Source organism: Scophthalmus maximus, chromosome 13 (genome assembly GCF_022379125.1).
Source record: "Scophthalmus maximus strain ysfricsl-2021 chromosome 13, ASM2237912v1, whole genome shotgun sequence".
NCBI lineage: Eukaryota > Metazoa > Chordata > Actinopteri > Pleuronectiformes > Scophthalmidae > Scophthalmus > Scophthalmus maximus.
The window spans coordinates 7,360,466-7,373,754 of record NC_061527.1 but is presented as its reverse complement, the minus strand read 5'-3'; the positions used below and the strand labels follow the sequence as shown (position 1 = coordinate 7,373,754).

The following is a 13,289-nucleotide window of genomic DNA, read 5'->3' as shown; positions in this document are numbered from 1 at the left end:
TTTTGTTTCATGACGATTCAAAACAGGTGTGATCAGTTGGTTAATTTTCCCTTTTCAGATCGATAAACATTGTGTGAAGGTAAATCCAAATTTTACTTTTTGACTTTACAAAAAAATGTTGAAATCACTGCATTAAAGTGCACAGTTCTATCAGTTTCGTTCTACTTTATTTGACATTAATAAAAAAAACCAATAAACCTTTCTTAGGTGGAGACAACTTGTACATGTATCGTATCCATTACGGTCCAAAATACCACAATATAAATGTATTTTGTTTGTTAATGTGAGGACACTTAACATTCAAACCCCTACAGACAGACAGATGTCCTCCTTACATGGGGGACACACTGAGGTACAAATGAACATTTATTGTCACTGAGGCCCGTTCAGCTGTATCGCTACTGGTCAGCGCGCACCGTTCATAAAAAGCCCTTTGTTTTGGGTTGTTTAATGGCCAGTTGAAAGGAAGCTTTGTGCAGCACTGGAACAGAATGTGGCTTGTTTCTTTCTACTTGACAGGCTCAGCAGCGGCTTCGGCTGCGGCTCCTTCCGGCTTGGCCTTGTTCGATATGGAGTAATGGTACGACCTCATGGACTCCTCAACCTTCTTGAAGTCTGGACGGTCTTCATGCCTGGTGAGAGAGGAGGGCGCGAAACAGACGTTTTGAAAGGTTGTGGCTGATGGAAGGTGATACCACAAGAGTTACAGTCCATCCCAATGTTAAGTTGTATATATATATATATATATATATATATATATATATATATAAATACAAATTGTATAATTGCATTGTGTTGTGTTATGTTATTATATTTGCCCTGTTTTTTGAAAGAAAATTGCCAATGTCCTTTTTTATGCTCACAATAACATGTTGTATTTTAACATCTCCAAACCAGCCTCTCTCCAGGTTACAGTCTGCTTTTGACAACCTCCAAACGTCTTTTATTAATTAAAAATTTATTCTAAACCTCGTGATATCAAATAAATAATATATCTGATATATCTTTATATTTCAGGCTGGCCCACAACCAAAAAATAAAAATCATATTTAGTTTTTGTACCAGAACAAAGCTAGCTGCTTCTTTTAAAACAGGAAAAAACAAAAAAAAAGAGTTATCAAACTTTACAAAATATATGTAGTGTTTTCGAAATTAATAAACACATCAGGTCACAGCAAAGATTAAATCTGGCACTTTCTGACACTGTCCAGCTTGCCACTGGATTACTATATAACTGCAAAACAAACGAAACTCTCATTGCTTGACCTTAAAGTCATACTCTGCCCTGTGTCGTTGTGATGTTATATGTTTTATATCTATATATATATTTCATGTATGGTATACAAGTAACTTGGCCTCAATGCTCTCTTGCAAAAGGTATTTTGATTTCAATTAGACTTGCTGATTAAATTAAGATTGACCAATCTAATAACATGAACAAAGATCCAGACAGTTTAGTTTCTCACTTGTATATCCAGCATTCCATCATCAGTGCATACATTCGCTCTGGACATGCTGCTGGACACTCCATGCGGTTCTCCATTTTGATAAAGTTTATCACCTCTGGTCCTTTCATTTTCTGGACAAAGTTGAAAAAAAGAAAAGAGCTGTGAGGTGACGTTCAGCACCAAACCTGCTCTTGCAGTAGTGTGAATATTGTGATCAGGTACGGTTGATAGATGACTTTGACTGTGTTTTGCAGACACACACAATGTTGTACCTTATACGGCTTCCCTCCGTAGGAAAAGGCCTCCCACATGGTGACACCAAAACTCCACACGTCACTTTTACTGGAGAATTTGTGGAAGTTTATTGATTCTGGAGCGTACCACTTCAGTGGCCATTTACCCGCGGTGCGAGCCTGCACAACACAAAATATATGACAACAAGCAGCTTGTCAGCGAGTCACCAATAGGCAGCCAATATCACTTTTCATGATTACAGCCAACGGGAAAAGGAGATGGTTCCCTGGGGAGCACACAAAATTATAAATTAATTGACCCACTGCATTTCGATTTGGAAATATCCCAGCCGTGCCCTTAGGCTGTTTGTTTAATACCCCTAAGGGGGGCATTAGGAGCCAAGACTGCAACTGTTCTGCCCTTAAAGCCGCCGCACACCCACAAAAGGGGTTTTCAATTACTGATTAGATCTGGTCAGGTGGAACCATGATGGGAATTTATGATGCCACAAAACTCTAACTACCAGTAAGCAGGAGATGCAACATTACCATGAGAGTCGAGTTGTGAGTCGAACCCTATTTATTTACTCAGGAGGTAAAGGAGGTGTCCCTGGGCAAAACACTTAACCCTAAATTGCCTCTGACGACTCTTCCGGCAGTGTATGAATGTGTATGAATGTGACAGAAAAAGCGCGGTAAATAGCAGCGCTGTGTGAATGTGTGTGAACGCCGGAATGTGACTTGGGCTGTAAAGCGCTTTGAGTGGTCAGTAAGACGGGAAAAGCTCTATACAAATACAGTCCATTTACCATTTATCACACATTCCTAAAGAGAGGCTCTTCGCTGCACCTGACTCCAGAACAAGGTTGGGTTCACTGCGTTCCCTCCAGATGTGAGTCCGTGAACCAGTGAAACATGAAATCAGTTGTGTGCGAACTAAGCACATATGGGACGATGTAATGTGGGATTAGTATTTGTGCCGTGTGAGATCAGAGAATGCCAGAAAAGAAATCTATCTAGGATACGCTGTTTATTTGTGTTAGATGCAACCCTGGTAACCGCTCTCGCCCCCACGCACCCTTCAGTTATCCTGCGTCTGTGTCACTTTTGTCTTACAGTGCAACTACTTTAGAGAAACATTTGGCCACGTCACACAAGGACCTTGTAGTAGTTGTTGTCGGCTCCCAGGGCCTTGGAGAGCCCAAAATCACTGATTTTGGCAAACTGTTGGTTGACCAGCAGGACGTTACGAGCTGCCAGGTCTCTGTGCACAAAGTTCCTCTCCTCCAGATACTTCATCCCCATCGACACCTGGTGCATCAGGTTGACAATGTTCTCTGCAGTTACAGAATCCCTGTGGGGCAAAAAAAGTGTTTGCGTAAAGCCCTTTAATAAAAAAGTGTGATTTTAGGTGTTGCAAATGAACTTAAATGAAATTCAAGTGCATGTAAACACTTTCCCATTGTGTGCGCATCATGTTTGATTGCCAAAAAAATCTTGCTGCCTCTACCAAGGAGGTTTTGTTTTCAACCATGTTTGTTCGTTTGTCAGCAGGATTACATAAAAATGACTGGACTCATTTGCACAAACTTGATGGAGGGACGGGTGCGGGCCAGAGAAAGACTCATCAGATTTCTGTGGGGATCCAGTTAAAGGACCTGATCCACAATCATTTTGTTCACTGTCCTTAACATTGCAAGATGATAGCTTTGTGTTTGGCCCTGGCGAAGGTACAGTATGTGCTCCACTGAGCGCCATTCTAGTCTGATCATGTGTCTGATTCACTGTCAATCTCACCTGTTGGCACTGAGGAATTTGTTGAGCGGTCCAGCAGAGGCCATCTCCATGACCAACATCAGATGTTCAGCGTTGCAGAGGCCGAGCATTCGGACAATGAAGGGGTTGCTCAGCTGGTGCATGATCTCGGCTTCCCTCATCATCTCCTCCCTCACCAGCTTCTCATTCTCATTCTTCAGCACTTTGATGGCCACGTCTATCTGACCTCTGGATCAAAACAAAGGTTTTTGTTGAACATATTAAACTTTGGGTTGAGTAAAGACATGATATAATGTACATACATCATAAACAAGCCCTTTTTAGTGCTTGCAAATGTTTTAGAATGTTTTAGCCCTCACGATTCCGTCTTGAAGACTCCCTTCTTGACACTGCCAAAGTTTCCTGAGCCGAGCTCCACCTCGTCGACCAGCAGCTGACTCCTCTGGATGTTGAATCTCTTTATGTCGTTGGGGTTATTGTACGGGTTGAACCCGCTGCAGTCCATGGGCAGAACCTCGCGCTCTGCGGGCACGATGGAGGCCGCTGCTATAGCTGTAAAGAGGAGGCACAAACCACCAGCATGATCTGATGTTAATCTGCTGGCAGGTTTTCACATGCCCCGTGCACACTGTTAAACAGCTGGCATCCCCTCCACCCCTCTCAAAATTTGAACGATTTTTCTGTTTGATGTTTTGTGGAATACAACAAAGTACATTTACTCAAACACTGCACATATAATTTCAAGGTAATTGTACTTAATGCCACTTTAATACCGCTACCACATTACACACAAAACATGCAATTAGTGCATTCAAAATGACACGTTACGATTTTAACCACAGGACAAAACATAAAGTAGTTAAAATTAATCCACCTCCTCCAGCTACAACATTAAAATGCTGCTCATATATTAGTACAACTGTAATAATCTGATAAATTTTAAATGGATGAAAGACAAATTGCTGCAAGTTCACACAACAGAGCAGCCAATTGTTTGTGTTCAGAAATGGTGACACAGGAAGTGGTTGTAGCTGGTTGTACTTTGTGGGACTAACCTCGAGGTGGCGGTGTGTATCCATTTGGTCGCCTCTGAAAGCACAGACAGTAAAACAAATCTCAGACGATGAAAAAAAAAATGCTGCCTAGAATGGTGTAGGATTTTCAATACTCACTGTTGCAGGAAGATTGGGCGTCTCTGCAACATTGTAAGACAAGTTAGTCATATGAACAATTTTTCCGTTTTAAATGCATCTACTTTAATTGTTGCATGTTGCAAATAAACCACAAACATGAACTGGAATTGTAAATATTAATATTTTATACATTCAAAAAAGGAAATAATGATATAAAACATTTTATACTTCCAGCCGCCTTGCCGTTGAGGCACGCCTCTCCGAGAACTGTCACCAGGCCGTCAGGTTTCATCTTCAGGTATTCAACCAGCTGGTGAGATTTTGGTGAGATTTTGATTCAGGAAAGGCCATCAGCTGCAACAGTATTAACAGAAAAGAAATAGCAGATAGGTGGAGAATTTTGGAGGATCTACCTGCCAGATTGTGTCAAACTTTGTTCCCTCCGGCATGGAGAACTTCCCTGATTTCTCTTGGAGAATCTGATAGTGGTAAACTGTCTTCCCATACATCATGGAGAGAGCAAAAGTCCCAGTCTCCTCTCTGTCTCTCACTCTGAGGAACACAAAAACACTGTGCTTTAAAAACGTTAAACCCTCAAAGTGGGTTAAGACAACATCACCTTACAGCAACTTACAGAAACTTTCCATCCGGTTGTGCTCCAGAGTAAAGCCGCCTCTCACCCTCCTGCCGGGTGATTTTACTGTGATACCAAGGCATCCTCTCGTGGGCCGTGGTGGCGATCAGCTTCTCGAGCTGAGGGGCTTGACTGATGATGGCCTGCTCCATGGCTTCTCCCTGACCAGGAAGTCATGCACAGAAACATTCAGAAGAATTAGTAGTTGGATTAGTATGCAATGAATTAAGGTTTTACTTTCCTGTATACAAATAGATTTAGCAATGTCTATTAAATATTTTTGCCTCTGAACACTTATTCTGAAAGTGGTGCACATCACATTTTGCCACCACAAAAATCACCTTCCAGAGGTTTCTACCCCAAACGTGTGGCAAGGAGGAAGTAGTGGAAGAAGCACAAGAAGCACACAGATATGGAATGCTGTTTTAGCAAATACTAAATAAATGAATAAATACATAAATACATGAAAAAATATGTCTATGAAATACATCCTGAAATAAACAAATGAGGCAACTAAGTCACTCATTTGTTTATTTAAATTTACATTCATTTGTTCATTGCCTGATTTGTTTATTTCATTAATATTGGATAAAACGGCATTCCATAAACAGATACTTCACCAATGTAAAAGCACTATTTCAATACCTTAAATACTCCATCAGAGGTTAAAGTACTGTCACAGGCGGAAGCGTTTCGATGTTTTTTATTATTGTTTGACGTTTTACGGTTTTTATTATTGCAGTGTTATTTATTATTGATGTTTAACCTGATTCTATTGCACGCGCTAACATTTTAGTGTACTTCCGGCCTGGCGACAAATCATCCAGATTGCGCCTGTAGAAACGTTAAACAGCCAATCGCTGACCAGCGCGCAGCAGCTCTCGTCCTATCAGCGGCCGAGGGGCGGGCATTCCGTACCAAAAATACGGAAACAAAAAAGGGACCACGGAAAGGTGAACCGGAGAAAGAGGATCGACCGGAGAGCGGATAGAGGAGGAGAATGTAAAGCGAGGGGACGACCAAGCGGTGTGAGTAGTAGCCCTCTGGAGCGGCGCGAGTACCCCTCGGGACCGATGACACTCTGGTGTTTGAAGACGGCGGTTGTGAACTACTTCCTGGCGGTGATTTCTGCGCCTCAGGTGTGCGCACGTGCATCCGATCCCAGGAGAGAACCCTCATTCTCCTCCTTTTATTGAACTACTTGTGACGTGGCCTTTTAGTTCTTAAATCTATCTTACTGGACCCTTTAAGCCCGCATAATTTAACATAATGTTTAAGTGGTGTTTGCCCTTTTTATTATTTATTTGGGCATTGTCTGGTGCCGTGTACATAAAAACCTTCTGGAACAAATGATTGTATTTGCACCAGTAACCGCCACAGTGTTCCAAGCAATAACTCTGCATTCATTACTCCACCAACCCAGCCCCGTGACAGTACCCCATGCAAACCCCTGCATGAGTAAAAGTACAGAAAGATCAGCAAAATGTACACAAAGTACCAAGAGGTAGTCATTCAGCAGAAAATATTAGGAAGGGAAAAAAACAAAGTACTGCTTCTTTAATCTATATGTACTGAGCTTTCTGTATATTTTTCATATAAAATGTGAAACTTTGAACTGCAAAGTATTTGTCAAATGTATTCAAATGTTAATATCTATCTCGGAAGTGGAAGTATAAAATGGCATACATCGGAAATATTCATGTAGATTCAATGTTGTTATTTATGTCCCATCACTGCTGAGAAGTGCTTTTGCTGAGTTTCAGGCGACATACATAAGTAGTAGGACTATTTTGTCTGTTTACTTGATGACCACAGGCGATGAAATGTTACTCGTCTGTCATAAGATCACACAAATACTTTACTAACCCTAAAGAAAATAGAATCCAGTTAAGTTCAGTTTCCTCTTGTCCAATTTTAATTCCGTGCAGTACGTTCACCTCGCTGTGAAAAGTTTTCAGTGGGACCACTTCCCATTCAGCATCAGGGTAAGTAGACACCCCCGATAGGTGAGTGAGAACATAACAATGTCTGTAGTTTCAGCCATTTAACTGGTTGATGCATCTTCTGCTTTTACGTGTTGAATTGTAGTAAAACATCCTGTAAGTGTTAACGCTATGCGGAAAGCAATTGTAAGAAGTATTTAAATAATTTACTCAAGTATAAGTAGTTATACTTGAGTAGACTAAAAATTCACTCAATTTGACATAAATAAAAGCACATTATTGGCAACAAAATGTATTTGAAGCATTAAATGTAAAAGAAGTTGTAATGCAGGCTGTGAAATATACAATTCTGGGTCTTCAGTACCCAACAGCCTCAGCACAGCCTCACCTCCAGATTCCAGGTCTGCCTCACATACTCCCTCAGCATGTTTTCTCTCAGGCTGTCGAAGACGCCGGGCTGTATCGGTGTGTCCGCGGAGCGCAGGCAGGGTTTCCTCAGGATGCACACCAGCCCGTCCGGGTCCTTGCTGTAGAACTCGCAGAGCTCTGCGGGCCCGCAGTGAGGCTTCCCCCCTGTGATGCAGTAAGTCCCGTTCAGCTGTTTCTCTACAGAGTAGTGGTGGAACTCCAGGTTCCACACGATGGACAGGACGTAGCCTCCCAGACTGCGGAGACACTGGCGCAACAAGAAGAGGCCGTCGGCCATCCCAGCCAGCTTCAGGTGCTGCTCGGACTCTAAGCGACTGATGCTGCCATAGTAGAAAGGCAGCTCGGCCGCAGGGTCGGTGGACATGGTGAGACTTCAAGCTGGACTTTGGCTTTGTGTCCTGGATGTAGATTGTGGAGAGACACTAGAAATAGAAAGGGAGCAGAAATGGTGAGCATTTAAAGGGCGTCTGATTATAGGAAAAGGCTGATAAAGTAGAGCAGTGTGTGGCAAGTACACACATATAAATCCAGTCTGTGACCTCTGAACTTTCAGCCTTTAACCATGGAAACAAAGTTTAAAAATCACAATATTCAATCCTATAAAAGATTTACGAGAACAAAATAAACAAACATTGTGAGAAAATCAAATTTTCTTCAATGTTTAATCAGAACAAACTCCCCAATGCACTGGATGATGTTTTTCATCAGGACAGTCGGCTCTACACAGTTAAAGCAGTGAGGTCCCACATGTCTGTATATGATATTTAGTGAGAAGCACCCACACATACAGACTGCATGAGGCTTGCAAATTAACAGTGTTGACAAAAGCCACAACAGGAAGTCGCAGTCCGCCCTCACAGCCTCCTGTCTCCCGCAGCTCACTTTTCCGTTGAACAGGTGCTATTTGGTTCGAGAATATTCCCTCTACTTTAGAAACACATGAATTGTGTGTGTCATTTTCATTTTAATCGGAGGAAAACTTCTGAGAGAATTCACCCCAACCGTGTTGTTAGAATACCTGCTGTTTACACGATGTGTGACTTTTGTGAGGGTGTCTGAGCTGAAGGGAAGATATACAGATAAGATGCAGGTTTTCACTGCATTGTGGAACAAGTAGGTGATAGTAGGTGGAAAACGCCTGGTGTAGTTCAAAGAAATCCACAGCGATCATAAACCGTTGGCACACGTCAGCACTCAGACGTCAGTGAGCAATCAGACACTTGAGATTTTTCAGTAAGTTAAGCCAATCGTGACTTTGCCTACCTGTTTTCCATGTTTTACAATCTCCATCAATTTCCGGCCTCTGTGTGAATGTCAAATGCACAATAATGAACAAGTTATTAAACCTGTACATTTTGATATGGAACGACATCCCTATCGAGGAGTCATGCAGTTATTAATTTCTCACCTCGGGTTCTAACACGATAGAAACAACACAGAAAACGATGAAAACCTCAGCTTCCTGGCTACAAACCTGCGCTGCTGCCCACATCCACAGTGGACAACCGAGCGAGCGAGCAGAGACGCACAGTTGCCACAAGAAATGAAACTCCAGCGTGACTTGACCGTCTTCGCACCACAACAAAGGCCCCCAGACCCCAAATTAATGAATTAGATGTGGTTTTAAAGGTCAAAATATTGGTTTATGGGGAAAGCGTAGCGTTACCATGATACATTCAATGTACTTAAATGAAATTTCTCATTACAAAATGTTTGGAAGTTTGAGTTAAAGTGGCTTCACTTATCATAGTATGCAGGATCAAGTATAAATACGAGGTACTTAAGGTGCAAATTTATGCTGCTACTCCAAAACGATTCAAAGGGAAATATTGTAGTTGAAAAATGTGTATATTGTAGTAGTATTTGACAACATTTTATAGCTTTAGTAAGTAGTTAATTTAGAATAAAATTCTATTTGCTTTTTACATACAAAACCTATAAACTACCAAACAGTAGCTCCACCGTAACCAGCTACAACAGTAAAATATGACAGAGTAGTTTTACTTGTGAAGTATATTTAGCTTCTGTCCAGTTTTCATCTTAATCGAAGACAAAAAATTCCATTATTCCCAGTAAACACTGAGCAACATCGATCCTGTGATGATGAACTTTCCCCGACAATTCATCACCACGGTCTGTGATAATACTTAAACTGAGAGAGAAAGTGAATTTAATGACAAACCAACAAACCCTTCTAACACACACTGCTGTGATTTATAACATGATTAAACTAACCAAAATATTGACCGTTTCCCAACAGTGGCAGAAGCCAAGTCTCGGCATAGCTCATGTTCTTTTCAAAATATGATTCTTTTTTTTATGGCTGTACTTCTTCACTGTATATCATGCGCCACAGAAGCACAGCGTGGAAAGAGATGAGGTGACACAAGCCTGGGACGGCTTTGAACCCACAGTGCTGCGTGGTGTATTTCATACTGAGCCTGGGACCGTTTATGTCAAAAAGGAATAAACTGGATGAATAAAGAATAGAAACCCATTTGAAGGGCATAAAAATAGAGTTTTTGCAAATGAGATGTTGCCGAATTAGCCGATAGAGACCCGGCGAGCATGTGGAAAAAAAGTCCTGTGAGTCAGACGATAAGTGACGCATGCCAAAATCTACAGGCCAGAGTTCCTCTTCTCCTCAGAGAACAGAGGGTGAATTTTTCTCTGGCATTATTTTGGTCCTCGGATTACATCTTGGGCGTAAAGTGCATGTAATAAATGGCTCAAATAAAAACTGAGCATAACGGTGAAGAGCTCTCTACAAGTGATAGTACTGCTACTGTGATCGGTACTGCTAAAAGCTGTGTTTTCTGTAGATTATGTGATGACGAGACTTTTCTTTACCAACAACTGTGCAGTTCCGTGAGTATAAGAAGACTAACAAAGACCAAAAAATGTCATTAATTTTACAGGTATCTGGTCAAATTAATATTTTTGATCTGATGGTGGCCTTAAATGAACCGGTAAGTTATCATCATGATTATAATTCATCCTCAAGGAACATGAATGTTTGAACAGAAGTTCATGGTAATCCATAAATGTGTATACACTGTATAGTAATCCATATAGTGGTTGTTGAAACGTTTGACCTACAACTAAAGATGTCAACCTCATGGTGGCGATAGTGGAAAAGTAGGTTCCATCCCTGGGGACCACGGATGGTTTTTCCATTCAGAACCAAAGTAACCAAACTCAGAGCCACAGCACTAACATGGGTGAAACCTTCTAATTTGTACAATGATTATCAGTATGAGAATATTACAAATGATATGACATCAGTATCCTACTACCTTTGTATTATAACATGTCAATCTATATTTCTCAACCAGTCCCAGTTCCCCGGTTTACATTTATACCATATGGTAAAGAATGATGGGTTAATCTAAATAAGCTGTAGATAGTGTATGTAATCTCACTGGTTGCAAAAGTTCATGCACAACTACGGTTGAAGTAATTTACTGACTTAGTAATAGTTACGCCATAATGACATCATTCCTACCACATGACCATCAATTATCTATATAAGCTTTATGTCGTGTCAATAGTCCTATAGGTCCTATATGGACAGATACCTCTTTATGAACTATGGGCATTCTCTGAATTCGTTGTGCTGTCCTGATGATGTCACATCATATGAGGAATCATTTTTCTGACCAATGTTACCTTTAGATTGTGTATCTAGCTCTATTATCTGTGGAAATATCTTAGAAAATGTTTTTTTCCGACCATATTTTTGTTGCCCTTGACCTTAATCTCTGACTAATCAGCTCCAAAAGTCCACCTCATCCAGGTCGACATTTCCCTCTTCTGAATCACACGTAAATACCACCAATGAGGTCAGTGATTCTGACTAATACAAGCTGTGTTTTCTGTTCCGTATGCGATAATGGGTCACGATAATGTCTGTTGTGCTATCAGGGAAGTGAGCTCGGCTTGTAACACAAAACATTACGCAGTACGTACAGAACCTGAACATTTAAGTTTGTGCGGGCATCCACCAACAGGTAAAGCATCCTTTACACCGCCATGCATTTTTTTTTCCTTTAAAAAAACCAAACAACTGAAGACGTGGCAGGACTGCAGATCAAATCAGATCAGGGGCCTAAATGCCTCAAGCTGAAGCATAGTTTCCTGCATAGCAGGCAACAGCGTGTTTTTCTCTGTTATGATCGGTGTCATATTGTTCCCAACTATAACTGAGTCTTTTGAGGTTTATATTCTCTCAAGAAAATGAAGTAAAAAGCCATTTTTGTTCATATTTAAATGCCTACATACTCATCTCATCTTCAACCGCTTTTTGCATAGCACAGCGTCAACCGTTGTTTTATTTCTGTTACTGATACACAAAAAAATGAAAATCAACAAGCAGATTTTGCCCGTGAAAAAAATCCTCTGTCTGTTGTGCAGACCAATTTCGTCTGACTGTGGCTGGAACATTTTTGCAGATATGCTTCAGCCCATGGACCGAAAATACATCCAGTAATTTCAAGAAAAGTTACAAGCGATAAAAAGACACATACGCATGGACCTCTTTGGGTGTGTTAAAAAACCGAACCATTTTTGGTTTTCTATTCCCCGGCAAGAAGAAAGCAGCAGCTATTTTTATATTGCATATATATGAGTAATCTCTACTTGTGTAAGCCAGAGCAACAATGGCTCAGCGCGACTGTGGTGCACACTCCTTTTTCTTTTCTTTACAGCTCAGACACAGCTGTGGAAATTTTAAAAAAGAAGACTTTTTGATACGTGAAACAGTTAAACTTAAATTTAACAGATCAAGAATATAAATGAATCAATGTATGTTTACAGACTCAGACTATATTTTATAAAAGTAATTTCAAAGCTGTGGTGGAGGTTTAGTTTTTCCTCTTGAGCGTGTTAATAAACTACAATAAAATATGATAAAACATAAGTTAAAGACATAGCTAACGTGGCGACTACAACGATCAAACTACTGCACACCGACTTCTGTATTATACGTGTCATTTCAGAGGAAAAAAAAGTTAACTATAAAGTAGGTTTCAAACAGTACTGTAGGGTTTTGATGAATTATGCTATTATTTAAATAAAATTTCTCTTCAGACTGATTTGTAACCTCAATTACATTCTCACGTAACTGCATCATTTTTTTGTAACATTTGTGAACTCCTGGTCAAAAGTTTGTTTGCTGTTAAATCAGATATAAGCAGGAAATCTACTCACGTTTCTCTGCGATGCTGCTGCTGCTGCTGCTGCAAAGACAAAGTTAAATCTGCTGATCTGACAGCAGTGTAACGTGGGGGGTTAGTGTCAACGAACACACACGCATCCACAATCGCATGCACACACACACACACACACACACATTGTTCATTTTTAAAGTTATCTTTAATAATTAAGTTTAATAAAAACACTTTTTAATTCATTTTTTAGAAGAAAAGTTTTTGATATATGCTTATTTGTTTAATTTATACATCAGAGAGCCTTAACTAACAACTGTTTTCAATATTGATTCAAATGTCTTTTATTTTCAATGACTCAATTAGATGAATAAACTTAATTATTTTCAGTGATGTCTATATATATATATATATATATATATATATATATATATACACACACACTTCTGCAAGGGGAAACTATAGATAAAAAACTTACTGTTTCAGTTCCAATTCCAAATTAGATCTATGTATTGCATATTCACACAT

At 40.3% G+C, this 13,289-nt stretch overlaps 1 protein-coding gene across 1 annotated transcript; it reads right to left on the bottom strand.

The window, feature by feature from the left end:
* Positions 1-150: 150 nt before the first annotated feature.
* Positions 151-12,879, bottom strand: LOC118318139 (tyrosine-protein kinase ZAP-70). Its single transcript, XM_035647498.2, has 13 exons — positions 12,805-12,879; positions 7,556-8,018; positions 5,225-5,385; positions 5,004-5,142; positions 4,819-4,900; positions 4,630-4,652; positions 4,513-4,546; positions 3,817-4,009; positions 3,479-3,685; positions 2,843-3,035; positions 1,721-1,861; positions 1,467-1,579; positions 151-632 (listed from the first exon to the last, which is right to left on the bottom strand). The coding sequence occupies exons 2-13, from the start codon at positions 7,958-7,960 to the stop codon at positions 509-511; spliced, it is 1,815 nt and encodes a 604-aa protein (XP_035503391.1). The 5' UTR covers positions 7,961-8,018; positions 12,805-12,879; the 3' UTR covers positions 151-508.
* Positions 12,880-13,289: the final 410 nt, after the last annotated feature.